General features: G+C 45.6%; 1 protein-coding gene across 6 annotated transcripts in view; it reads left to right on the forward strand.

Moving 5' to 3' along the window:
* Window positions 1-605: 605 nt before the first annotated feature.
* ARHGAP36 (Rho GTPase activating protein 36) overlaps window positions 606-26901 on the forward strand; it is a 30832-nt gene continuing 4536 nt past the window's right edge. Inside the window, exons 1-7 of one of the 6 annotated variants that reach the window (XM_053579673.1) lie at window positions 606-783; window positions 23153-23311; window positions 24598-24663; window positions 25169-25410; window positions 25645-25837; window positions 26012-26067; window positions 26287-26437. In XM_053579673.1, the coding sequence (XP_053435648.1) occupies window positions 726-783; window positions 23153-23311; window positions 24598-24663; window positions 25169-25410; window positions 25645-25837; window positions 26012-26067; window positions 26287-26437 (925 nt within the window). In that variant the 5' untranslated portion in view covers window positions 606-725. Of the gene's footprint in view, window positions 784-22915; window positions 23312-23658; window positions 23673-23843; window positions 23942-24597; window positions 24664-24809; window positions 24929-25168; window positions 25411-25644; window positions 25838-26011; window positions 26068-26286; window positions 26438-26901 lie in introns of those variants that run through there. The other 5 variants (XM_053579672.1, XM_053579674.1, XM_053579677.1 and 2 more) reach the window with 5 other exon arrangements.

Here is a 26901-nt window from a genome sequence, read left to right on the forward strand (position 1 = left end):
GGTTCTGAGTTTGGGGGAGGTGTGCAAAAATCACTTTTCCTACTCACATTCTTGGTCCTCTAGGATGGAGCAGTCAGTGACTTAAAATCAGACTTGGAGCTACGCAGGGCTGAGGTGATGCCTCCCCTTCAGGTTCAAGGATCTCAGAGAAGACCCCACTTCCGGCTTAGTTTGAGCCTCCTCAGGGCTGAAATAATATCTCAGCTAACACCCTACAATTTTCTAGTGCTGAGATGTACTCTTGCTCTCAGATCTGAGACTCCCCAGGACAGGCGCGCCACCTCGCCTTCCAACTTCTAGGGACAGGCCTGCTTTTATGTGCCCGATTGATTAAGGGCGCCTGGGAGAGGACAGGGACCTTCCCTTCCTCTCAGATTCGGGGCTCACCAGGGCCGAGATGGCATCTCCCCTCATACTCTAGGCTCCCTGGGGTAGGGACGGGGTCCTGCCTTCAGAATCAGTTTCCCGGGACGGGAGCTGTGTCTTGGCCTCTCTCCGCGTGGGGTAAGGGGCTGCGGGGCAAGCGGCCTCTCCTCCAGCGGGAGGGGGGACTCCCCCGAGGCCCTGCCCCCTTCGTGACATGCTCGAGGTGTCCGGTGACCAAGACACTCTTAACTGGGTGCAGGGTGCGGCTCAGGGCGTGGTCACCGGGGGCTACTTAGGGCGGCCTGGGAGGGGGACGACACGGAGGTTAGTGGCGAGCTGCAGGGCACTGAGCGCGGGTCATGGCGTGGATCCTGGACTGCCTTTTCGCGTCGGCCTTTGAGCCCCGCCCCCGCCATGGTGAGTGGGGCCCACCGAGTCGGGGGGCTGGGGTGCTCGCCTGGGGGGCGGCAGGTGGCTGCAGCCCTGGTTGGGCGCCCTGAGCTTGGCTCGCTGCCCCCTCGCCTCCTTTCCCGCTGGCTTTTAGCTAATTGTTCCTGGCTCAAGGGAATGCCCCGTCGAGGCCCCGCATAAATCACCAGCTTTGCCGGGAATGGTGAGCAATCGCGCTAATGGCTCCGCGGGACGCAGGGCTAGCGCGGGGGCGGAGTCCCTGGCTCAGCCGCCCTCTGGGACAGCCAAATCCTTGAGGCCAGACACGCAGGAGCGGCATCCTGCAACCCAAGGGCCCTAAAAGCCTAAGGATGAACGTACCTGGCAGGACAGTCAGGTCCTTGGGACCCCGAAGAGAGAGGTGGGGGATTCCTCATGCTTTGAAACTTGTCTCCCTGTCCCAATCTCAACCACAGGTTAACTGCCCAGGCTCTGTAGAGTCGTCGAACTGAACCCTTTCATTTAAGAGATGGTGACATTGAAGCCCAGAGATGGGAAAGGCCTACCCAAGGTCACCCAGAAAGTTGGCAGCATATCTGGGTCTGCTTAGGCTCTGCCAACTGCCCACGACCCCAACGGTCCTTTGGCATAGGCTTGGAGTCTTTAGTCTGGGTCTTTCCTTGGTTCTTGAGATCAGTACTTGATTCCCCCATTCCTGCAGAATTGTGGACATAGGTGTTCAGCGATCACAACATGGGTCACATTTCACCGCTTTCTTGGAACTGCTTATACAAAGTACATTTTAGAAACCGATTATTTTTTCTCAAAATTTCAGGAGACTCTTATTTTCTGAGATTCCTCAGGACTCCCACCCATACTGTCCTTCACTCCCCCTTGATAAGTCCCACCCCTTCCAGCCTTCCACCTGCCCCCACAGCCACCTGTTTTTCCATAGTCTCCACCTCCAAAATCTATATTAGTGAGAGTGCGTCATTGGTCACTAGCCATAGACCAAACCTGGGGTTGTCTCCTCTTTCCTCTGCCCCCTCACAGGCAGGGGAGGGGAGGAAGAGAAAGGAGGGGCCCCAGTAACTTAATTCAGCAGAGACCTGTTTTTAGTCCTTGCCAGCCCCAATGCCCTGCTGAGAACCATCCTAGGAGTGTGACCTCCTGCTAAGAAACTACACATGCTTAGCCAGTTCAAGTACAGTCCTTAGCCAACCACAAAGTCTTTGAGAAGGAAAGAGATCTGTATACACAGAGAGAGTTTAATTTTCTCTTTTGTATATTTTTAAAGTTTATGTGATCCTGGTGAGTCAAAACAAATTAGGGAGATTTATTAGATACCTTATAAGGCCTCACTGCTCTAACACCCTACATTTGAAAAAAGGGAGGGGGAACCATTTTATTCCTGCCTGAACTAGAAGGTTGTCATGTGCCTCCAATGATATTAAGGATATGAAGCTCCTTTATGAATAATTGTATGGGAGGCTGTCTGTGTTACACTAGGAAGCTCACTCCCCATCTATAAATAGTAATGTCAATTAGAATTAGAAGGCTTTTCCTTAAACTGAACCCTAATCTATGTTCCGGGGCTTCCAGCTACTGGCCCTGGTGCTGACCTTCTTGATCCTTCTAACTAGGGCACAATGTCAGCCCTCCCCATTCCACCATCCTCCACTTAAACCTGTTCTTATCCAGGCCAGTCCTCTGGTTAACATGCGACATGGTTGCAAAGCCCCTGCCCACGTCTAGCCGCTCTCCTTTGAACATGCTCCAAGTTATAAATGCCCAGTGACCTGGCCAAAAGAAGAGTTCCAGCTGTGCCCCTATAAATATCATCCTGGATGTCTGACCTTCCCTCTTTTGGAAGCCCACACCGTACCCAAGGTACATACTACATAGTCATAAACACATCCATACAGACGCATTAGCACACTCATGCCTGCCTAAATACCAAACCATGAACACACACACACTTTACATGCATTACATTTTTTTCCACACACAACACAGTATGTTCACATTGTATATGTGTGTACCACTCACAAATCCCATGCACAGGCCTCACCGTTCACACAAAGACTTTATTTACGTTGAAATTACTTTCAAATAAAGCTATTCTTTTTTTTTGTTGTTGTTGTTGTTAAAAAAAAAAGGCAAACCAAAGTTCGTTTCAGAATGTCCATTCTATATTTAGTTGGTGTTTGAACTTGAGTGCAAAACCTTATATTCACTGTGGCATTTCCAGTCTGGTGAGACCTGTCTCCCAACATAACCCTGCAGTACACCCTTGCCCACACCAGCTCTATTACTCATACAATAACAGCTAATTTACGTAAAGTACTTCCCAGATGCTGGGCCCTTAGGCTCAGTTCTGTACATTTATGATCTTCCTTAAGTCAACCAACAACACTTTGTAATAAATAATTAAACTTTGGGTATAATTTTTTGACAGGTAAGAGCCCACTTCAATGTACTCCCCCTGAGAAACACTGTATAATGTAAAGGGTGAATTTGTGGGTAACCTTCGATATTCTGTGCATCTATAATTGTCCTTGGTGCCTCTCTTCAAATTTCTTTCAGAAATCCTTAGGGGTCAGAGGTGGGTGGGTGGGGGGTAGCTAGACACTGACTAGGCAAAATGGAGGTGGTATTCTAATTGTTCTTTCACCCTCGTTCCCCTTGCCCAAGAGATAGGATGTCAGAGCAACTTTTGAGAAAGACAGTAGATAGTGGGCAACCATATAAAGGCATTTAAGAGAGGCATCATTGAGGTCTGGAGGAATGGGGGCTCAGAAAGGCCTACTTTCCCAGGGAAAGAGCACGATTGACTCACTTGAAATTCTCTCCCCAGTTCGCTCTTGGCATTGGATTTGGCGTCAAACAATAGGACTTCTGTAAAGCAGCTAAAACTAAAGTTGAAGGGACCCTGGGGCCCACTTTACATACAAATTTGATCTTTTCTTGGAGATGGGACCCAATCGATTTGCTGAGGCCAGGCCTGGTTGTGCTGCAGCAGAATCGTTTTCCAGAGCTGGGGAGAGATTGCCAATGAGACATCTTATTACCCTGGTCAGAGCGTCAGACAAACAACTTCATTCACCAATGGCAGGACTTCCCAAAGATCCTTTGTGAATTACTTGTTTTCACCTCAAAAGATATTTCTCCCTAGCAAAATAATGTGATGTTCCAGAGCTTAGTTTCCCAGGTTAGTCCACATTTTACCACCATGAGGATGAAATGCAGAATCTGTGTGATGAAAGCTGTCAGAAAATAATAATCTTGCAAATGTACCACCAGCAGTAGAGCAGACACTCATCAAGCTTAAATATTAAATGACTGAAAGCATATTGAGATTGATAGAGCAGGACACCAGGTTCCTGAGGGTGATGGTGGCAATGGTAAAAGCAGCATCATTCTTTTTTTTCACACCTACTAAGTGGAATGGTTAAATAAGCTCATGACATATGAGCATACATATGTGTACAACCATAAAAATGGTGCTTATGAAGAGTATGAAGAATATGGAAAATGGTATGATTTTAACTGCAATAGGATTTTTTTTAAAGAAACTAGCAGACAATTCAGCAATGAGATAAAGTTCAAGATCCTATTAAAATGGTGAGATAATAGTTATTTCCCTCTGTTTTCTAAAGTCTGTATGAAACTTGTTCTTAAATATTCTACAATTTGAAAAGGTTTAAAAAAAGGAAATTGAGGACCTAGGATATGCAAATAACCTATACAATGATGTAGATTCCCGCTCAACATAGTTTAATCCAAGTACTTTTTTCTTCAAATTTTAGTTTAAATGTTATGACTAGATCAGGTCAGCCAAACACGATCTTCCCAATGATTGTGAAATGTCCACTAATGCTGGGTGGGAAGAGACACAACTGGTTTCAATCCCAGGGCTGCTCTTATAGTGTTATTGTGAGAAAGTTACTTGACTTCTCTTAAAATGATATATTTTATGCTTATATATTTTGGTTTATAAATAATAATAATTGTTGTTGTATATGTTATATTAAATGTCTTCTGTGGCTCAGGTATCAAAAGATGTGTTTTATTTTTTATTCAAATGTTTGCTATTTGCAAATACCAATCACCCAACATGAAGTATATCATTTACCCATAACAATTCTCTGGGGTAAGTATTGTTATCTCTATTTTAAAGACAAAAGCTCAGAGAAGTTTAGTAACTTGCTTACTGTCACACAGTGGCTAATCAAGGATTGCAATTCCTTTGAGTCTGACTTTAAGGCTTGAGTGAGATTAAAAGATAAACACTTGCAAAGCCCCTGGCACTATGCTGACATACAGCAGACGTTTACTACTTGGTCAGTATGATGTTGTGAGTGATCCCTTGCCCCAGGCCCAAATTCTGGTCTTTGATCTATTTGATTACCTATAGATGCCTTTCTGTGAAAAGGTGCACATTTCAACAGGAAGATGCAATGCAAACACCACCTGTGTCCTCAGAGCTGGGGCTCTGAGTCATTAGGGAACGATTTCTGTTTCCTTCTGGCAGTTATCATTTGTTCTCACATGTATCAGAAGAAGTAGGTAGATGGCACATTTGATGAGTCTTGGCAGCTACTGTCACATCTCAGATACACTTTTTCAGAAACCATGCAGCTTCCTCAGGATGGGCACCCAATAAACATGCAGCAGCCAGTAGGTGCCTGCTTACCCCATTTTCCCCAAAATAAGACATCCTCCGAAAATAAGACCTACTTACAGGAAAGATAAGACGTCCCCTAAAAATAAGACCTAGCACATCTTTGGGAGTACACCTTAAAATAAGACACTCTTATTTTCAGGGAAACAGGGTATTAAGGAAACTTAAGTGGTATGGAGTTATCCTGACCCTCTGCTTTACCTTTTCTCATATGATTCGGCAGACCCTTAATTGTTACTCTTCCCATTTTCCTTCTCAAAGTGGGGGCTCCAGGAGCTACTCAGAAGCAGACAGGGGTAGGAGCTGGAGAAGTTTTTCTAAATTCTTAAATCCTCAGTGGGACTCACTATAGATTATTTTGCAGGGAGGAATCTAGGGTCGGCGAGAGTAGCATGCAGGAGGAACAGAAGGGGTGAAGGAGAGGGAGGAGTTGAAGGCACCTTCCAAAGACTGAAAACATCTGAAGGCCAGCTTCTCAAGAGCTTTTTCTGCCATGAATCTCAATACTCCTCTACTCTGTAGTCTCTTTATCCCTCCCTGGGATTATATCCACCACCCCACCCCCAGCTTCTTAACCATCCCTTACCACTCCCTGCTTAAATGCAGCTTTAGCTTGTAGTAACTGGCTTTTGTCTCTAGAGGGAGGCAACAGCATCAGGGAGAAAGGGGCTCAGATTGGGGTCTTCTTCCTTTTACCAGTTTTAGCAAAGGGTAGATTTAATTTTTCTTTAACTGGGACAACCAAATAAGAACTAATCGAAGATGTATTTTAGATGCTGCATAACATAGCTCAGAGAATCACCATCTCTCTCCCTATGGTGCTATCTAGGTGCTGCTAGAAATGCGGTGGCCTTCAGAACTTAATTTCTAGAGTAGAGGTGAAGGGAAACAACCCAAAAGTTATAGGGCAGTCTTACCTAGGAAATAGTCATTTTCTCATTTTCTTGAGCACAAAGGCACATATTTAGGAGACAGAGTTGGGGCTGGGTTTGCAGTTGAGGTAGAGGGAAGTCTGGACACAGCAGACAGTTTGAAACTTTCCCATGTGGAGTATTACATCTGAAACCTTGGTCTCATTAGCACTGTGAGAAGAAAATGCAGAGTGGGAATTGGACTTAAGGGCCAGTTTTTTCAGGGCTGCATTAGGCTGATCAAAACACCATCCTAAAAGAAGAGGGACTATTTCAAGAGTGTCAGACAAACCAGAAATGAGGGAAATTGGTAGCTTAGTCAATCTGCTCCACTCCCTGGACACCCTGGTTGAGACATTGGGCTACATGTAAAGGAAACAAAAAACAACAACAAAAACATGGAAGGGAATTAACTAACCTCTTTTTATACATTTACTATATATGTTAGGCACTTGGTTGACATTTTCCATGGTTTACCTCCTTCAGTTATCTAAGCAATTTTACAGATGAGGAAACAGAGGCTCAGAGAGGTGAAATAACCTTCCCAAGGTCACACAGTAAGTAAGTGATCAAGCTGGGATACCAAGTCAAACCTATCTCACTCCAAAGCCTATGCTCTTTCTCTGCCCCTGTGGAAAAGATGAAAGACTTGGTCTTCAAGGGTTTTACTTTCATGGCAAAACCAAGATCTCTGTCAATAAAATTCATATTTTGGTTCCTTGCCCCCTACAGATTCTTATTTTCAGGGTGGAAACAAGAAATTTTCTCTTTATATTGGACAGTAATGGAAGTTATTAAAGTATTTTACACCTTTACAATTCCTCATATTATCTTCATGTTATGGGGACACATTCCCTGAACTCCAGACAGAGAGAGACTTAAGGTGGTGATTTTAAGCTCCAAGGAAGAAAGTGTGTGTGTGTGTGTGTGTGTGTGTGTGTGTGTGTGTGTGTGTTCATCCCATAGTGATGGTGTTGATAGGGGTCTGGTATCCCTTCCTATTCCATCATTTATATAGATGGCGAAGGGTAGCAGAGTAAGGTGGGCTTTCTATTATGTTAATTGCCTCTGGCCCAGGACTGCATCTTTGGAGCCATAGCCTGGAGCTTTTGGCTTCTTCAGAGTTAAACCTTTCCCTCATTTTTGCATGCAGGACATTGAGCTGGAGTGAACCAGACAGTGTTCATGAATCCAAGTGGAAATTATGCAACATAATTTAGACAGGAAGTCTAGAGGTGTGTGTGTATGAGTGTGTGCTGTGGGTGAGAGGTAAGGAGAGAACCTTCCAGGAAGAGAGGGCTCACAAGAGTGGCTGTGAGGAAGGAGAAGTGAAGCTAGTGTATTCAAAGGAGAGTGAGAAGATATGGGACCAGCCCCACAGCAGAAGAAAAGCTGAGTGCCTGAACCCAGATGCTGGGAGAAACTAAAGTTTGCATGAGCTCAATGTGTAGACTTAAGTGTGATAAAAACCAAGGGGCTTCAACTGGTTTGTGCCCTGCATGACTTACACTGGCCTCTCTAGCTCCTGCCATTGCCCCCTCAAAAAAGACTTTCTGACTACATAATACTTTAGGCAATGCTTTTCCTGCCCACCCAGGATGAGGTGCTGACCCAGGCCCAGCTGGGGGGAAGCTTTATAGATGTTCCAACTGCTTTTCATCCACACACCAGGCTCGTTTGTGCCAGCTGAAAGGGCACAATAATAACAGTGGCAATTTAAATTGTGCTTCTCGCTTCCCCCCCTTGAAAAGTGGCATAGTGACTCACTGCTGTTGAATTATCCCTCTCTATGCACCCCACTGACCTCTTTGCAGCAGTCTAGGCTGGTTCCCTGGAGCTGAGCTGGGAGCCAGTGCTTCCAGAGGCCCTTTAGCTGAGATTGGGCTGACACCATGCCTCCCATAAATGTGTTCCCCAAAATGCAATGTATTGTTTTAATTTGGATTTCTCAGATGAGGCTGCTTGGAAGGCATTAGAGCAGCATGAGCCCCATTAAACAAGCACAGTGCCCTCCCCTCACTCGTGAATAATATGAAATAGGGCCCACTCAGTAGTCTTTTCTGAGGGGGTGCTCTGTATGTTTTTGTACATAAAGTTTGATATGGAGGTGACTGGTGTGCTTGAAATTCACCAAATACCAACTTCTGGGAGTGATGCTATAAAGATGGATTTAGTGGGAGCTATGAAATCATACCCTTACTCCATGCTGATCCCATCCCCCTGCAAACCAGATTCCCCTGACCCTATGGCTACAAAATGCTCATTTTCAGCTCTTTCCTTCAGCACCAGCATAAGGAGAGCTCCCAGAACCGGAGCTGGTGAGGCGCTCATGTGCCTAGAGTAATTAAAGTCTTTGAGGCAGTCAGAAAAGCGGGTAATTGGGTGGAGAAGGTATCAGCTGTCCGGGAGACAAAGAAAGTAATTATGCTGCATGCTCTTGGTGCTGTCAGTAAACTCAAAAGAAAGCTTTGTCAAGAAACGATACTGTTTTATAAAGACTTCAACATCCAGCAGAAATTAGGGGATTCAGGATCAGCCTCTTTCTTAGTGAGGCTACCTGGTATAGAAGAAAGGTTAAGGGAGCATGGCAGACCTGAGTTAAAATACCAACTCCGAATCCTACACTCTGTGTGACCTTCGGGAAATTACTTAACTACTCTGAGCCTGATGTGAGAAGTGTAAAATAGCAATATTCACAGTTCTATCTACCCCACAAGATAATTGTGAGGAGTTAATGCGTGTTATAGCACTTAGCACAGTGCCTGGTACACAGTAAGTACTTGATAAATGATAACATTATTATGATTAGAATTATTGTTTGCACTATATACCAGGCATTCTCTACAGCACCTCAGAGTTTAAAAGGAAAGACAAATAATTGCAGTTATTTATGATCACGTCATTAGAAGTATGAAGAATGTAATTGTGGTGGCTTAAAGAGGGAGCCCTTAGTTGGGAGGGAAAGGTACAGAAAAGCAGAGAAAGTTTTGCGATTCTTAAGTTAGGTCTTAAAAAAATAAGTAGGAGTTTGTTACAAGGCTCAAGGGGAAAGGGCTTCCAGGCAATTGAATCTGCCCACACAAAGACAAAAAGGTGTGAAACAGCAGGCCCTGAGCAAATAGCTGGGCTCAGCTGGGCACCAACTGGTAATCTCCTGTAGGGTGTCAAGTCAGGCAACAAGAATCTTTGCAATTTACTCCCACCAGCCCCTACACCGCGCCCTAGGCGCCCTACCTGGCCAATCATGTGCGGTGCCCTCCTCTTCTTTCCTCTAAGCAGCCAGGTAAGTTCACACCCTGCCCCAGCAGGTCTTGGAGGCACAGAGATGGACAGGCAGACAGACCCCCATTGGGGAAGTCAGGTCAGCGGGCACCACTGCCGCTGTCTGTCCCTACTTCCTTGTTCCAGTCCTGACCCAATGTCCCTTCCTCCCAAATCCCCAACCACACACGTTCACCTGGGTTCTTTTAGACACCCCTGTACTCACACACAACACCCGTACACTCACGCGGCGATCCTCCTTCAAGATACACGCTGTCTCTAGCCCTCCATCCAAGCACATCGCTGGCCATATGCGTCCACACCACACACATGAACACTTTACACCAAAAGACACACTGAACCCTCACATGCATAAACCTTTGAACACACACACCTTACTTATAGACACACCTTGCTAAAGAATGCACACATTACACATCTCAACAAACACCACCTGTAAATCTACCTTCACACCCTGCATCTAAGGATAAACACACACCAGACACACATATGCACCTCCAGCTTTAACGAGAGCTACACATACACCCACTGCCCATTCACCACATATATACACTCATCATAGACCGACCACAAACCCGGCAAAAACAGCAAACACACCCACATCCAGACCTCACCCACATAGTCACACTATAATTCGGCAGAAACATCCAACCTACAAGCATGCACACACAAACACATGTTCCATGTCAGAGTACAAACCAAATACACACCACACCAAGCACTCGGGCTAAAACATGACCCGTGCACACACACCCCCACACCCAGCCACACACTGATCGCATACAAAACGTGCCGCACTCTTTCTCTCGCGCGCGCGCACACACGCTTACATTCATACATACATACACACGGCCCGCCCCCCGCCTTGCCTCTGGGCGGAAGAGAGGGGGGCGAGAAGAGGAGGGGGAATCAGGCAGGGGGGATGGGCGGACGAGGCAGGGCGTGCACAGATGCTCTCTTTCCTTTGACCTGGGGTGTTGCCCTCATGTTCCCCATTCCCAGTCAAGGGGAGGGAATGAGTTGGGTCTAGGCAGAATCCAGTTGGAACCCGGGAAAACCTGAAGCTCCGCGAGTTAGCAGGCGGGCGCGAGGGCTCTGCGGGGACCCTGATTCAGCTGGCGGTCTACTGACCCGGCTGGAGGCTCCTCCTCCCTGCACCTTCCCTCGGGCCCCTTCACCCCGCCACTGACTTGACCTCTGACCCCTCCCTCCCAGCCATTTGCTAGTTGCTCCTGTACGGGAGGGAGAGCGGGCGACTGTTAGGTATGGAAGGCTTTATTGGTTCAAGAAGTAAGGAGTTGAAAACAGCAGACAAGCTTTTTGCGAAACCTGTTCTAATCTAGCTTGAAGATATCTTTTAACGGAGAGCTCACTATTTTGCAAAGCAATACATTTTCTACATAAAAGAAACTGACCCCTGTCTGGACACACAGTAGGGGGCTATAAATGATCTTCCCTCCCGCGATGTCACCAAATCTGGCGAGGTTATCTGCAGCCTGGCACTGGCCCAGGACATCTCCTGAGCAGTTGGTGAGCATTTTTCTTAGCGCAAAAACCCTCCGGAGAATAGTGGCCCCGGACTGGGCGCCACCAGCAGCAGGTGGCGTTATAGTCGCTAATGGCATTTTGCACTTTGGGCGGCAGAGTCCCGCGGGAAATTCTGACCAGGCTACAGGTTGCCGGTGGCCAGATGACCTTCTGTTTCCTGTTCTCCCCTTGCCTCCTTTCTGGAGGATCTGAAGGGAAAGTGAGGCGAAGGCAAAGGAGCCCTACCCTCTTCCACTACTTCCTGGCATTGCTTAAAGTGCTGCACAAAACACACAAACTTCGGAGTTGTTCTAGGTTCGAATCCCTGCTCTGCCACTTGGTCACTGTTTACCTTGGCAAAACGCTGGCTTAGGCTGTGAGGTAGTTGTGAGTTTTAGGGGAGGTAACATGTGAGGCATTTGTCACAGTTAAGATACTGACGATGTCCATTCTTTCCCCCTTTCCTCCACACTTATGAAAACGATTAAGATATAGAAGTTTGGGGTAAGGGGAATCAGAGGCTTGTAGGGGGTCATGGCTGCCAGCTGATGCCCCCTAAACCAAGCCAGAAAGGCAGAGAGGATGGGCAGGGATTCAGTTAACTTGTAATGTATTGTGTTTAAGGGAAGTATTTGAACTAATGATTTAGTGATGTCACTTATTAGCAACAAGAAAGTCCAGGTGACAATTCTGAGCCCTGGGGTTGGGTTGAAGTCTTTCTTCCCATCATCTCCCTTCCTCATGGGACTTCCTAATTTACACCTTTGCATTAATTTACCCCCTTACCAAGGTATTATATTTATATTTTTGAACTTGTAGGGAGCACTCATCAGGTGCTAGGGATGTCCCCTGCTACCTTATGCCCTGCCAGTGCCTAGCACAGTGCCAGACACACAGCACAGTCTCTAAACACACAGCAAAGAGGTGTCAGGGTGAAATCCCCCGGAAATACTGAGTCTCGAGAGTATGTGAGGAGTTATCATAAGGAGCCTTAGAGAGAAGACTCCCTCCAATGTGGCACACCATTGGGATAGAGGGCAGTGGCTTTGGATAAGGGGCTGTTCCATTACTCCTCAGTCAGTTAAAAAGAAAGCCTCTTTCCTGAAGGGCAGAGGCCCTAGACAGGCAGAGGGTGAGTCATTGTGTCAGGATTGGGCAGCAGAGGTAGTGCTAAAGTAGTAATGGATCAGTCTGAGATGGCATAGGAATAGTTCCTGAGTGATGATGAGAAGGCAGATGAGGCAGGAGCCTGAGCCCTGGAGGCTGATAGTAAAGGATAGACTTTCTACATTCACATGCAGAGAGTGAGTTCCTAACCCACCTCCTCACTTTCACCCCCACAAAGTCCCCACAGATAGCACTGGCAAAGAAGGAAGTAGAGTGGAAAGCATCCTTCCTGAGGAGGGTGTTTGAAAGAACTGGGTTCTAATCGTGACTCTACTACTTGTGACCTTAGGCAAGCTACTTTACCCACTGGGCTTCAGTAGCAAGGTCAGTGTTAAGTACTTTACCTATGTTATTTTACATACTCTTCTTCACAGTGCTATGAGGTAAATATTTATTCCCCTATTTTTTTCAGTGGAGAAAACTGAGGCTAAACTATATTTAGTTACTTACCTTCTCTCTATATATCATGAGGTCTTTGTGTATTTATGTTACCAAGGCAATTGCTGTAATCCAAGTAAATAACCTGCCAGTCCTCTGCCTAAATTGGATCCCTATGCAGTCATGTTCAAGTCATGTCTCCCAGCTGGCCCCAACACCAACGCATGTTACTGGCACCTTGGATAGATTTTTCTTTCATCTCCTGTGACTCACCCCCCAACTTCAAGTCTTTTCCTGGAAAATCAGTCTAAAATCCTACATTAAAAGCAAAGAATGCCAGAAAGATACACCTCAATATCAGCTCCTTATCACTGGGCAGGGTGGGGTGATTGGCTGCAGGATGGTGCAGAACTGCCAGGGCCAGAAGGAGGGGCTGCAGAAAAATCCAGTGGGGCGTGGGAGGGAGGAAAGAAAAATAGGAAAGAGGGAATATGAATATGAATATGAATATGAGTGCCATGGATAAGTTGGACCAACTTAAAATGGCTGCTCCCTCCCTTTCTCCCCCTCTCCTGATCTGATGCTCTAGAATGTATAAAGGGGAGGCACCTGCCCATTTCCAACAGGAGGGAAGGGAGAGATCCTTTTCTGTAATGGAAAAGGAAATTGTACTGAACATTCAAGTTAGTCTCTTCTGTTGGGTAAGACTTATTTAATTCCAAGAGGGAGGAGGTCAAGGGCATTGTGGTGGTAATGATGATGGTGAGGTGGCACATAAATTGAAAAGGGCATCACCAATGCTGTTGCCAGAGCCAAAGCTCTCTGTCTTTACTGGGAGATAAGAAAAATTTGCTTTTGCACTTGTGGATCTCATTTCCCATCCAGGCCCCCAAGAGCCACATCTCCAAACCTTTGGGGGAATAAGTCCAGATATTTCTGGGCTTCCGAGCAGCTATGCATGGAGCCAGAAGCTGTGCTCTACCCTTTCCCCTCCTTGTCTTCCTTCTTTCCCTAGGGGCTGGCTCTGCTTCCCCCTTCTTAACTCTTTCTGTACTGGCCCATAGTTTCTGACCTTCTTGACTCTTCTCTCCTTTTTTCCCCCCATTTCTTTTGTTCTTTGTTAACAACCCTCTCTCTTTGTCCATTTACTTGGCCCAACAGAGGAGAAAAATTCAACTGGGAAGGGGTGTAATTACACATCTGAAATGTCCTTCGCTTGAGATTTGTCATTTATAACCCCATATTGCCCTTGGTTCATCAGACAAGAACATTTAGCTCTTGTAAATAATATATTTTTGCTATTTTTTGCTTGAATGGTGATTTTTCTATATGGATAGTGGGTGCAGATTAGAAGAGGATATTTTTGGAAGAGGTATTAAAAGATAAGAAGGTTTGGGCAGATGTGAATGGCCTGCTGACTTCCTTAGGGGCCTAGATATGCAAAGAAGACAGAACAAGAAAACTGAAGACTGCGTTAGGGGAGGGCTGTGGGGGGTGGGGAGGTGACTGAGAGACCATTTCCATCAGGTGGGTGGAGAACTTTGTGAAGTCACCTTCTGTTTGCTCTTGTTGTTCATTGAATTTTGAAGGAAATGGATTTTTTTCTCTGAGTTTGGAAGAGCAAAGGCCCTGCATATGACTGGGAAGCAAGGGACAGAATGAGTTAGGCAAGGAGGGGAAGGGGTTGTTGCTTGTGCAATCCTTGTGTACAAAGGCTGTTTCTGCCCTGAAATGCTACAAAAGTCAGCGCAGAAGGGAGGCAAAAAGTAAACCAAGCTGGGATGTAGGAGCTCTGGACCTTCATCTTGGCTCTATCGCTAATTAGCTGTGTCCTTGCATAAGTTCCTTAGCCATCTGAACCTCCACTTCTGCTTTTCTTCACCTGTACTGTGAGATTGTGCGGCATGACCAGGGGAGGGGAAATTCAGTGCACTTAGCAGAAAGGGAGCCTTGAGCTGAATCTTAAAAGGAGAGATTAGCTTTGAAAGAGAGGAAGAGAAGATCTTAGGGTACTTAGGGTACTGTGAATAACAGTGGGTGTGGCCCAGGGAATTCAGCAAACAGTATGGCACTGAGCTGGTTGCTCTGTAGAAAATTGCTGTGAATCAGCCCCCTCCCCATTGCAAAAAGGTTTACAGAGAACTGGGAGAATCATAGGGACAGAGCCAAGCGCTGGCGGTGTCTGTAGCTTGTCTTGGGACTAGCAGTGGCTGGGATGCCGCTTTTCCCATCATGCAGGCTCCTTTTCCCTGGCCACAACATGAGGGTTGCCAAGAGGTAGTGCAAGGGAAGAGCTGAAAGAGCCTGAGTGCAGCCCACTGAGGGTCGAGAGAGGGGAAGGGGAGGACATTCCCTTGGAGAAGGGAAAGGGAGGGAGGGAGAGAAGGTCTGAGTGTACTGAACAAATTGCCTAGGCTTTTGCATTTGATGGCTGAAACATAAAGCTCCCAAGAAAGATTTCATTTTTTGAATTCTCAGCGGGGCAGGCAGCGGAGAGTGGTTTGTGCTGGAGAGTGGTTTCTGAGTGCTCGCCACAGGGCTTGGATTAACTTTGTAGGTTCTGTACTCCCTCGAGTTACATAAGGGGCAGGATAAGCATGTGGTGCAACCAACCCAGCTCGAAGGCTGCACACTGCTGCTGTGGCAGCCAGAGGCCAAAGACAAGCCCACTAGGAGGAGGGTGCACAGTCCACAGCCCCTCCACCCCCACTTCTATCTCTTGCTCTGGGCAAAGAGAGTGCAGTGGGCGAGTACTCAGGTAGGGAAGAGGGAGATCAGCTCAGACACTAAGCATCCTGGCACCTAGAGGCCTGGTCAGAGAGTTTGGGCAGCTCTGCAACTATGGAGCCCTGTGGCCCTGTGGCCTGGAGTTGGCTAAGTCCCTTAAAAGAATCAAGGACTCTGTAGAGAAGAGGGATATGTCTCTGTAGTTCTTATAGATAAAGCGGATATTAATAAATTATGCCAGTTGTATTTCAGGCTTGGAGATGCTCTGTGACTTGCCGAAGGTCACTCGGCTGCTTAGTGACTGAGCAGACCTCCTGAATCTCTAGCCTAGGACTTCTTGTTTTCACCACATAGCCAAAACAGGGGTCTACTTTTGAAAGGGGATAGCTAGACAGACTGACAGACTGACTGACGATATTTTTAAAATGCGGTTATTTTAGTGTAGTTTTAAAGTACCATTCTAGCATGAAAATTCCAGGGGAAACGTCTCTCATAGCCCCAATTCCACTATGACAGCCACTCAGACAGGATTTTGAAAAAGGAAACAGGCAGAAAATTGGATGCTTGTTGGGGAAGATACAATCAAAGGAGATGAGAAGCTGGTAGAGGTTGGGGGGAAAGGCAGAGGAGAAGGAGCTCTCAACACAGATTCTTAGAACTTCTTTATTCTGAAGGTGGGGATGCATTTGTCCAGATGGATGTCTATGTGCAGTACTGTGTGTGTGTCTAAAAGGGCGTGTGTCTCAAAGAGGCAAGCTTGGGGGAGGGGTGTAGGGGGAGGTGTGAAGATGGGAAGAATGAACTGGAATTTACTCCGTGCACACTAAAAACCTACAGCTGAGTAAGAGTCTGCCCAGCGCTGGTGGATCTGGGGAAAAAGTCAATTCTTAATATTTCTTAAAGGAACAAAAAGAGGAAATATGTTAAAATTAGTGCAGAAAAGGATCATGTTAGACCTGTAAGACTTTCTTGATAGTCCTTCAGATACTTGATATTTATGTGACCTTCAACTAGACAGCATGATCCTAAGGGCAGGAATTGGGGCTTTCCACTCCAGATGACTTTCCCTGTCCCTTTGCCATCCCCAGCATGGATGACATGCTTACTTTGCTGAGGAAGCCAAAAGTAGGGACTAAATCCCTTTTTGTGGGCCTGGCTAGCTTTTTTCTCAGACTACACTTAATCCCGCCATGCCCTACACTCAGCTGCCTTGTATCTCTCATCATGAAAGACCCAGTGAAGAAACAGTTCATCTTATCCCATCTGAAAGTGTGCTTCCTGCTGGCAGTGAGGGAGCAGCCATTTTCACCTTCAAAGGATGGTGCAGGGGCATTCTTCATGGAGGGGGCGATTACTGTCTGTCTCATTCTGGATAGTAGCACTCAGTCTTCCTCTCAAATTTCACTCCCTGGTATTTTGGAGGCACAATTCCTCACCTTGGTACCCTTTGGAGGATTCTTTCATTCCACTCTGTCTTTTATTTAATCTTCACCACCGCCACACCTAGTAGGTATCATGATTTTTATTTTGTAAGGACATAGATCTGAGGCTCAGAGAAGTGAGATCATTTAGTTCAAATCACATAGTTTGGTTCACATAGTGAACTTTTGGGTAATGAGGCTGGGATTTGAACCCTGGTTCCAGGCCAGGATCAGGAGCTTTCCAGAATACGAGGCTATCAGGTTGGGGGTAGGCTGGGGTAAAAGAAGTGAAGAGATGAATACATAGGGCCTTTGGTGCCCTTATCCCCTATCCACTTTCTCCTCTATCTTACCTTTCATGATAGTCTGTTTTGAAGCTATATGTATATATATCTCCATCTGCATGAATTCCTATTTCCCCCAAATCCAGCCACTTCCTTAGGAAAGAATTTAGTCTTGTTTTGGACTTTCCTAGTTCTAGAAAGCAGATGGTAGTGATGAATACCAATGGTTTGGTGGGAAGGGCAAGTCCTGGCCCAGGGATAGGAAGGGATAGCTTGTTCCCAGCTCATATTCCTCCATGGCATTTTTGTGAAACTTTAGGTAAGTCAAAACTTCTCCAGAGCCCTAGTCTGTTGTCTGTAAAATGGAGGAAAATAATCTCCAACTTACTTTCTTCCTAGGGGTTGTTGTGAGAATAAAATGGCATGATTCATTTATCGTGAATCATGAGTAGCTGTTTTAATTACAAGAGCTTTATGTTCTTTCAAACCCTCAGGGTTTATTAATCCTATGATTCACCCGATGAACACTTATTGAACACCTACTGTGTGCTAGCATCTGGAGATAATGGGCATATGGAAAGCTTTTGAGAAAATGAAAAACATTTTAGGACAAATTAGGCATTAAAACATTTTACCTCCTATTGATAGAACATCTTATTTTTTACTTCTTCCACAACAATTTAGTAGAAGAAGCATTTAAAAGGGAAAAAAGATATACATGACACAGCTTGTGATGCCAGCACTATTATGCACCCTGACACATACTGCCGATAATAGTGACAATATCTGTATCTTGTTGTATTTGATGTCACGCTGCCTTATTCATGCTATGCTCTGGGATGTTTATAGCATAAAATTGCCTTTCATGATCCTGAACTTGAGTTGCTTCTTTAGTCAATAAAATTAAACAAGGGCATCCCACGTTCAATGGAATGACGACTGTACTTATTTTACAAAGATGTTGTGGTGGCTGCCTGCCTTCGGATATGACCTCCTCTAGCTTGTGGAATTAGGCTTTGATTATGTGTGCATTCTTTTGATTTAATTATTTAGTGATGCAGAATCTTGCAGCTTCTGAGAAACTCTGAGAGCAAAGGTGGATGGGACAATGGAAAGAGCCCTGGAACTGAGGAGAACTGGATATATGGCCTTGGGAAAACCCTTCTCTCTCTCTCTCAGCCTCAGTTTTCTGAACTGTCAACAGAGGTTATGGAACTCAGTGATGGCAAAGGTCCCTTCTATTTCTGAACCATTCTAATATTCTAAGTAGTTCCTAAAACATGCTTTTTTGTTGTTGTCGTTGAAGCCAAGGCTTTTCTCAATCTGTTCTAATAGTACTATCTCTAGTTTATGAGCTTCTTCTATGACATGATGGGCTGACTTCATGCATTGAAGAACACTGTCCCCAGATTTAACTATCTTGAGATATCACCACCCACTATATTGCCAAAAATGAGCTATTTTTCTCACAGCCTCTGTAGTCTTTGCAGAAATGGAGGTTATGGGATGACAAAATTTAAGGCTGATTTTTAATGCTCAGGAATGAATGAGGTAATGTGTCAGCAGACCAAATTGGTGACCAAATGTTTTAATATTAAGACCCATATCTCGTTCCCATGTTGTGATATATTAATGAGGATTACCTACTGTCACTGCCAGTAGACATTTGAATAATGTAGATGCAATATATTTTGGGTATTCAGCCCCATTGCCTATCAATTTCCTAACCTCTGTGGAGCAGAGGCTTGGAGCAAAATTCTTATTGTGCCATAAAGTGCCTAATTTATGAAGATACAAGTGAGCACTGCACTGTTCCTAACTATTTTATTAAGGCAATGGGGTAAATTAGTCCTCTACATTGTGAAGACTGGATTTGTGCCTAGCTGAAAACATCTCTGTCCATGCAATGTCAAAACGGGTGACCTTTCTGATGTTTACTGGTTTCTCCATCTGAGCTCTGTATTTTGGGAAGACCCAAAGTGCAGGCTTGCTGTCACCTAAATGTTTTCCTTTTTTGTATTGCTGGGGACTTTCTTTGGGTGTCTCTCTACTCTTTGTTCAAATTCTCCCTCTTGATAGCTGCTAATATTCTAGTCCTTGTATTGATCCAAATGATTAGTAAATGATCACATTGCTAGTGACAATGTAAAACTGGATGGTTTGAAAGTGAAATAAATTTGGGGACATACAGACATTTTACTAAACTGAAGGATAACCTTTGAAATACTGACCTCTGAAGTTAGTTTTTTTTTTCTAAATTTTATAAGCTGAATTTTTTTTTTTTGATACTTGACCTTGATGAAGCTGGAGAGTGAAGAAGAACAATTTCTTCACAATAGTCTTGTGAGATCTCTTTACTCTGTATTAATTTAATTCAAATTTAGATGAGATCAAACAGAGTAGGTTCATCGATGAAAAGACCTAGTAAACTCAGGTCCACTGCAAAGAACCTTTAATGTTATATTTTTATTAAAAAATGCTAAATATCACATATACATTATTCAGTTCTAACACAAACACTGAAATGAGTACCGCATCATTTCCCATTTTGTAAGGAAGCCAGAGAATTCAGTTAACTTACCTAAGGCCACACAGCTCAGAGAATTCTCAGAGAATTCAGTTAACTTACCTAAGGCCACACAGTTCAGAAGTTATAAAGCTTGGCTTTGAAATGAGTTCTCTTTGCCTCTAACTCCAGTATCTTGTACAGATATTTGTCTCAAGACACTGTTTTTGCAAATGTCTTGACTTCTAGACTGAAACTGTGCCAAGTTGCTTTCATCTTCCTTCTTATCTTTCTCATCTCATGGTCACTTAGGCTAGTGCCATGGCATGCTGAAAAGGAAGGGAAAGACACTTTGAAGCAAGAGAGGTCCCTTGGCACCTTATTCTTTGTGTGAAGCCTCCATTTGTGTTCAGCCTGGAAAGTCAGGCCCTAGAATGAATATTCAAACCTCAAGAACCTGTTATGTGCCTCTCTCATAGTGTTGAAGCCAGCCTATTCATCTCCCCTCTCCACTCTACCCATCTGCTTCTTGTCTGGGCACACTGGTCTTCCTAACTCTGCTTCTGTCTTATAACCTACTGGTACCTTGGAGAGGGTTGAAAGCAAGGAAGACAGTGAAGGTTTTACTGGTAGAACTGTGGCATATAATTGCTCTTAAGTTTAGCCCTGTATGTTGGAGCAGGAAGGCAATGACAAACGGTTTATTCTAAGGCCTTTGATTTCCTTTGTAATCATAAGCTTCTAGACTGACTCATCTCTCAAAGGGTTTTCTCTTTGTGCCTCTCTCTCTCCTTATTGGGCTGTTGTTGATTTGGGGTTCTTACTTTATTTTGGGGGAAAAGGAGGGATTGATTTTTATTCTGGTTTTAGATGAAAGAACCAGCTATGCTCTTTGGATGACCAGTTCTGGCAAGCCTAGATAAGATGAAATAACGAAAACCTCAAGACTGGTACAAGAAATTTCCAGATTGAGGCAAGGGAAGAGATGTCAGAAAAATTAAGCCAAAAGAAGGGTGTGTGTCAGGTTGAGACCCTTATAATAGACTCTGCACCTATTATCTCCAGTGGAGAATTGCTGGAGGCTTAGTCTGGGACCATGGTTAGATGCATGGGCCTTTGATTAAAATGGCCATTTTGTGGTTGCAGTTTGGTTCTTGGACTTAAGTGTTAACTTTGGGTCCAGAGGATGGGGCTTTGCAGTTGAAGGAGCTTTAAAATATGTGCTAGAGTTTTCCTCTTAGCTTAGTTCAAAAGTCATAGAAAGACCCTTCATTTTTTCTTATAGTATGCTTATTTCTGACACCTGTGACTTTGGCCATTAAGGAAAGTGAGCAAAAAAGAATTTTGGGAAAAAAAAATCATGGTATGATTTATTTTTTGACAGAAGACAGCTCATTTATTAAGGTGATTGCATCACAAGCCCTTACCTAGCTTTTCTCTGCACTTTCATGATAAGCTTCCCCCATAATATATCGAAGATTACTGGAAAACTTCATGGGAAAAGGAAGCACAGAAAAGTGGCATATAACTACGATCCTTCTTGTCAAAAGGTTTCATTCCCCATAGCCCGAATTATCTTCTCTAACAGGAACGAGCATGCACACATTCACCCAAAACAAACTTGGGAGTTATCCTAAATTATTTCTTTTTCGTTACAACTGAAGTTTTCTCTAAGTCCTGTCAACACCATCTGTAAAATCCATCCCCTACTTCAGCCCCAGTGACACTGACTTGTGTCAGTATCCCTTGCCTCTTGGCTGATACCTACTTCAGGTTCTCTACCTAAACTGGGCTTTTTCATGGCTCTCTGTGGTTTTTCCAAGGTTACTCTGTCACTCTCTGCCTAAAACTCTGCAGTAGATCCCTATGGCCTTCAGTAGAAAATCCAACTCCTTACATGGCTTACAGGGCCACTCATGATCTCATCCCTGCCTATCGAGATTTATCTCCTTCCAATCCCTTTATACAGCTTCAAGAATATGACAACCTCTCTCCCACCTCTTTGCCTTTGCACAAGCTGTTCTCTCTCTCTGGACACTCCCCCCTCCCTGTCTCCAGGCAGACTTAGACGTTTTCTCCTTCCTGATCTCACAGTACTTTGTTTGTATCTTGGCAGACTGACTTATCACAAGGTTTTGTAAATTGTTGCTAACCTATGTATCTCCTTCACTGCGCTGCTAAATCTTTTATAAAAGAAGTAGAATTATCTTGCTCATCCTTTGAGTCAGTAAAACCTGGCACGAAGGCAGGCAATTAATAGAGGTTTTTTTTTTCTTTTAATGAATGAATGAAAAAACAAATAAGTAATAATGTGCGGAAAAGCATTCCATGTGGGGTAAAAGGAGATGTCCAGTGGGAGACGCTATGCAGCCTGGAAGTGGTATGGGATAGTGGGCACCATGGGGAAGGCTTATCATATGAAACAGGTTCACCATTACACTAAGACAAACTCCACTCTTATCACTGATTCTGCATAGGGAGTCTCACTAGAAGTTATGTTTGTTTTGGTAAAAATTGATATTTTTCATGAAAAATAACATAATCAAGTTGTACAATTCCAGGTAAATAGAGAAAAGGCAAAAGGCAAACAAAATTTCCCCACTTAATACAGATGCTGCTTGGCATTTGTGAGCATTTCCTTCAGTCTGGTATTTTTATGTACGTTTTTCTTCACATAGTTGTAATGCTAATTAACAAAATTCTACATTTTTGTATTTATTGTTAGAAAGCTATTTGTAAACATCTCTTTAATGATTACATAATTTTCCATACTGTGGTCATTACATAATTTGCATAACTAGTCTCATTGCTATGATAGCTTTTCTTCCCTTATTTATTTATTTTACTGTTATGGATCATGTGCATATGGTTTCTCCCATCTGTAGGATGATTTCATTAGGATAGATTCCTAGAAGAGGAATTACTGGATCACAAGGGCCTGGGGATGATTTTTGGCTCCAGATCCATGTGTCCAGTTTGTTTTCTGGATGAGTTGTATAACTTTGCAGTGCTCCTAACCTAGATGAAAGTTCCCTTCTTACTCAATAGCACTGAGTATCATCGTGAAAAAGTAAAAATAAACTCTATCGAGGCTCTAATTAATTAATGGGAAATACTATGTTTCTCTTGTCTTAAAAGTACCTTTTAAAAGAAGTTGTTTTTCTTTTCCTTTTTTTTTTGTTTCTACTTTTTTTGATAATTATGTTTTCTCTTTTCTAGACTATCTGTGCAGGGCTGATTTTTTTTTGAGTTGGATTTTTTTTTTTAATAAGCAACCAGAAGCTGCTCTGCTTGAGGGTGAAGCCGCCTCCCAGTTTTCCCTCCCCCTTCACCCCCCCATCATTCCCTCCTAGTTTCCTCCACCAGGTCCAGTGACAATTGGATGATGCAGCTTTGATAATGATCTGAGTCTAGAATGGGTGGCTGCATCCCTTTTCGGAAGGCAGCAAGGGCATTATGCCCCACAATTATGCCCCTTTTGCTGTTGTTGTCCACCTTGATTATTTTAGTGAATGTCCTGGGAGGATCCCCGGGACACAACCCGGACTACAGGATGAAGATGGTATCAATACACAGCCTCTCAGAGTTGGAGCGTCTGAAGCTGCAAGAGACTGCTTATCATGAACTCGTGGCCAGACATTTCCTCTCTGAATTCAAACCTGACAGAGGTAAGCTGTACCCCGGAGTGTGGCATCCTCACCTTTGGGTGAGTGGACCCTCTGGGCAGGGCGGGACGGATCAGGGGTCCAGGAGGGTGGGAGGGGCTCGCGTTTGGTTTCGGACCTGGTGGGTTCTCCTGGCCCCTGGGGAACCTAGGAAGTGGGAGTTGAAGGCTGTTTGTTGAATTGTAGAAGAGATATAGTTGAGTTAGGTCGAAGCCTGAGAGTTGAGAAGCAGTAAAACAGACAGGCAGATGTCAGAGACAGACACGTGGACAGAGGACAGGTGAAGAGAGTCAAACACACCAGGTGTGGTGGGAGAATCCGAGCAATACCGAGGCTCTGAGGGACTCTCAAAGAGACAAGTGAGGTAAGACAGAGACAACGCGGTTGAGAGACGGAGAGTAGAGGGAGATAGGGAGATGGTGAGAGGTAGAAACAGAGAGACACGCACCAAGCCGGGAGATGAGTCGGAGGATGGTGTGGACGCGGCTTAGGGGGGTGCGGGCACCGGTTGGGGGTGCGGAGGAAGTGGCGGGAGGGAGGTGCGCTTTGAGCGCGGCCCTCCTCAGCTGGCTGCCGGGGAGCGAGCAGGATGCAACGCAGGATGTAGTTCGAGAGCGCCCGGGGATCTCAAGGGTACAAGCGCGGATCTGGCTGCTGAGCCTTCGGGAGCAGAAAGGGGGTGGCGCGGGCCGGGGGGCGTCCCAGCAAGATGGGAAAGTGCAAGGGGCGTCAGGTTCGTTAGGCGCGCTCAGCGCACACAGCTAGAACCGGGTGAAGAGAGGGGCGAGGAGACCCTGCGGGCAGCCACCCCGGCCGGTTTCAGCCAGGTGTAGCCACTTCACAGGCTGCAGAGCGGAGAGCCGACGGCAATCGCAGTGAGAGCGCGCCCACAGGAACTTGGCGACCCCTACCCGCGGTGGCCCTGCGGGCATAGCCCCTCCCCTCTTCTGTTGCATGATCCGGGCGCCGCAGAGCTCTTGAATTTATGTTTTAAGTGTTGTGATGCGCGACTACTGGTGCGTAGCAAGAGGTGCGGTGCGCGCCTGGTGCCTTAGATGGTCTGGTTTGGTTAAATTCTTGGAGTCTCATATGTGTTACATAGGCTCGGTTCTGTCGTCAGGTGGGGAAACTGAGGCTGAGAGAAAGCAAAACAATTTTCGCGGGCTGGGCGGGGCTCCCCCAACCACCACCGTCCCTCTCTCTGCTGCAGATCAATGCATTGCGATGTTTTAATCATTTGCCAAGTCCTATTTGCCCATATGTGTGTGTCTTTTTTTCTCTTCCTATAGCTCTACCTAATGACCGTCCAAACACCCTGGAGAAATTGTTTCTGATTCTGAGAGGACAACAGAGGGGTGAGGGCCTTTTGTATTTTCTTTTGGAAAAAAGTATGACCCCTCTGTAGTACGACCCTGGCCACTGGAGACTAGGCAGTGCCCACGGCTCCAGGAGGCACTCCTCCCGCCCCCCCCCAAACCTCATAAAGGGTGATATTAGGAAATTGCGCAATAGCTGCAGGCGCAGGGGGCGGTCCTCCCAGACCTGCTTTCCTGGTGGACCCAACTCGGACAGATCAACTTAAAGAAATCGACCACTTTGCTTTACAGTGCTCACCTCCTGGTAGGACTCATGGCAGGGACCTTGAACCCCCTTTTGGTAGTTGAGTGGAGCTGAGTCCTTTTGCCAAACCACTGCAGGGTCTTTTTGGCTCGCTCCCCAGGGAGGGGCGCTGCGGGTCTGAAGGGGTGGGGTTGACTGTGGGTGGTTGCTTGGAGGAGGGCAACAGCCTCTGCAGTTCCTCCGGATTTAAGCGCTGCAGGGCTTTGACGTTTCTCATTCTTTCTCTGCCTGATTCCCCAGTTGTGTCACTCAAGACATTTGGCGTTCGCCTGGAAGAGGTGCTGATAAATGAGCTTATCCGCCGCAAGCATCTTGAACTAACAACAGCCGCGATGCAGATTGAAGAAGCCACCGGTCCAGCTACTGGCCAGCGTCGTCGGGGAAACGTGGTGCAGAGGCTGTTTGGCCGCATCCGGCGCTTTTTCAGTCGCAGAAGGAATGAACCCACCTTGCCCCGGGAGTTCACTCGCCGTGGGCGTCGAGTAAGTCAAATCCTCCCGGTTTCAGGCAGGAACTCTTCCTGAGGTGTGCAGGAATGTGGGGCTGGAGAGTCAAGGCCAGCGTCCTCATGGGGAGGGGGAACTTAACACATGTTGGAGTTGTGTATTTGGTCTTCCACAGGAAGAATGCCTCCAGTTCTGAAGGGCAGGCAGTGCTCAGGAAGGTGGGAATTGACCCTCCGCCTCCATTTTAAGATGATGTGGGTTTCTCCACAGGGTGCTATATGCGTCGATTCTCTGGCCGAACTGGAAGATGGGGCTTTTTTGATGCGGGCTCTGCAACTTTCAAAAGTTTCCTTCCAGATCGGCCGGAGACTTCTGGGATCCAAGAGGAAGATGAGCCTCGATCCGGTCGCTAAGCAGATCCCACAGGTTGTTGAGACTTGCTGCAGCTTCATTGAGAAGCACGGTAAGGGAGGTGCAAATGGGTAAAATCATGGAGGGGGGTCCTGGGATGAAGGGTTTGGACAACATTCCCATGACACCAGGGGAGGTCTGGATGCAGTGGGGGAGGAGAAGAGAAATGCCATGGTGGTGGGAAGGGGGTCAGAAATGGTTAGTATCCCCTGGTCTTTTCCTTCAGGCTTACGCACAGTGGGGATTTTCACTGTTGAACACTCTGTGCAGAGAGTGCGTAAGGTAAATTGACTGTGTTTACCTGTTTGTTCCTCAGGTGAGAAAAAGTGGGAGGGGGAGGAGGGCTCCCCGGTAAACCTGAGATGAGTGTTATGCCTGGTGGGGGGAGCATGTTCTCCTGAATGGCCCCCCAGGCACACAACATTGCCAGCTATGTCCACTGAAGCCTGGAACTTACAATGCCAAGGGGGAGCCTGTCATGTCTTCTCTCCTTTTCTCTAGCTCCGTGAAGAATTTGATAAAGGGGTGGACGTAGTGCTGGATGACAATCAGAACGTGCATGATGTGGCTGCACTCCTCAAGGAGTTTTTCCGTGACATGAGGGACTCTTTGCTGCCAGATGATCTGTACATGTCCTTCTTGCTGACAGCAAGTGAGTCTTTTGCCCTCTCTTGTTGGGCAAGGAAAGGAAATATCACAGGGGCCTGGAGCGGGGGGAGTTCTAAGGACAGAGCTCAGACTATGAGACCTCAAGGAACTAAAGCAGAATGAACATAAGAAGATGAAAAAAAAATCTCTCCAGAATATAATTATTATTTGTCAATTATAAATAAAAATTACAATAAAAAACCCTCTCCAGATTATTTTCTTGGTATCTCTTAATTTTCCATTATAAATCTGTTGCTTTGAAATTTCTTTAGGGGTTTTGAAGCTGTGTGTACCCTCTTAGGGCAAAGAAACCTCAGGCTCTATAGAGGAGGTCTGATTTCTTTCTTTTCTTTTTCTTTTTTTCATCATACACTAGTTTTATATTCCATTTGACAAATTTTCATCACACTGGTTAACATAGCCTTCCTGGCTTTTTCTAGGAGGTCTGATTTCAATGAGAGTACTTCT

This window comes from Nycticebus coucang, chromosome X, assembly GCF_027406575.1.
Source record: "Nycticebus coucang isolate mNycCou1 chromosome X, mNycCou1.pri, whole genome shotgun sequence".
NCBI lineage: Eukaryota > Metazoa > Chordata > Mammalia > Primates > Lorisidae > Nycticebus > Nycticebus coucang.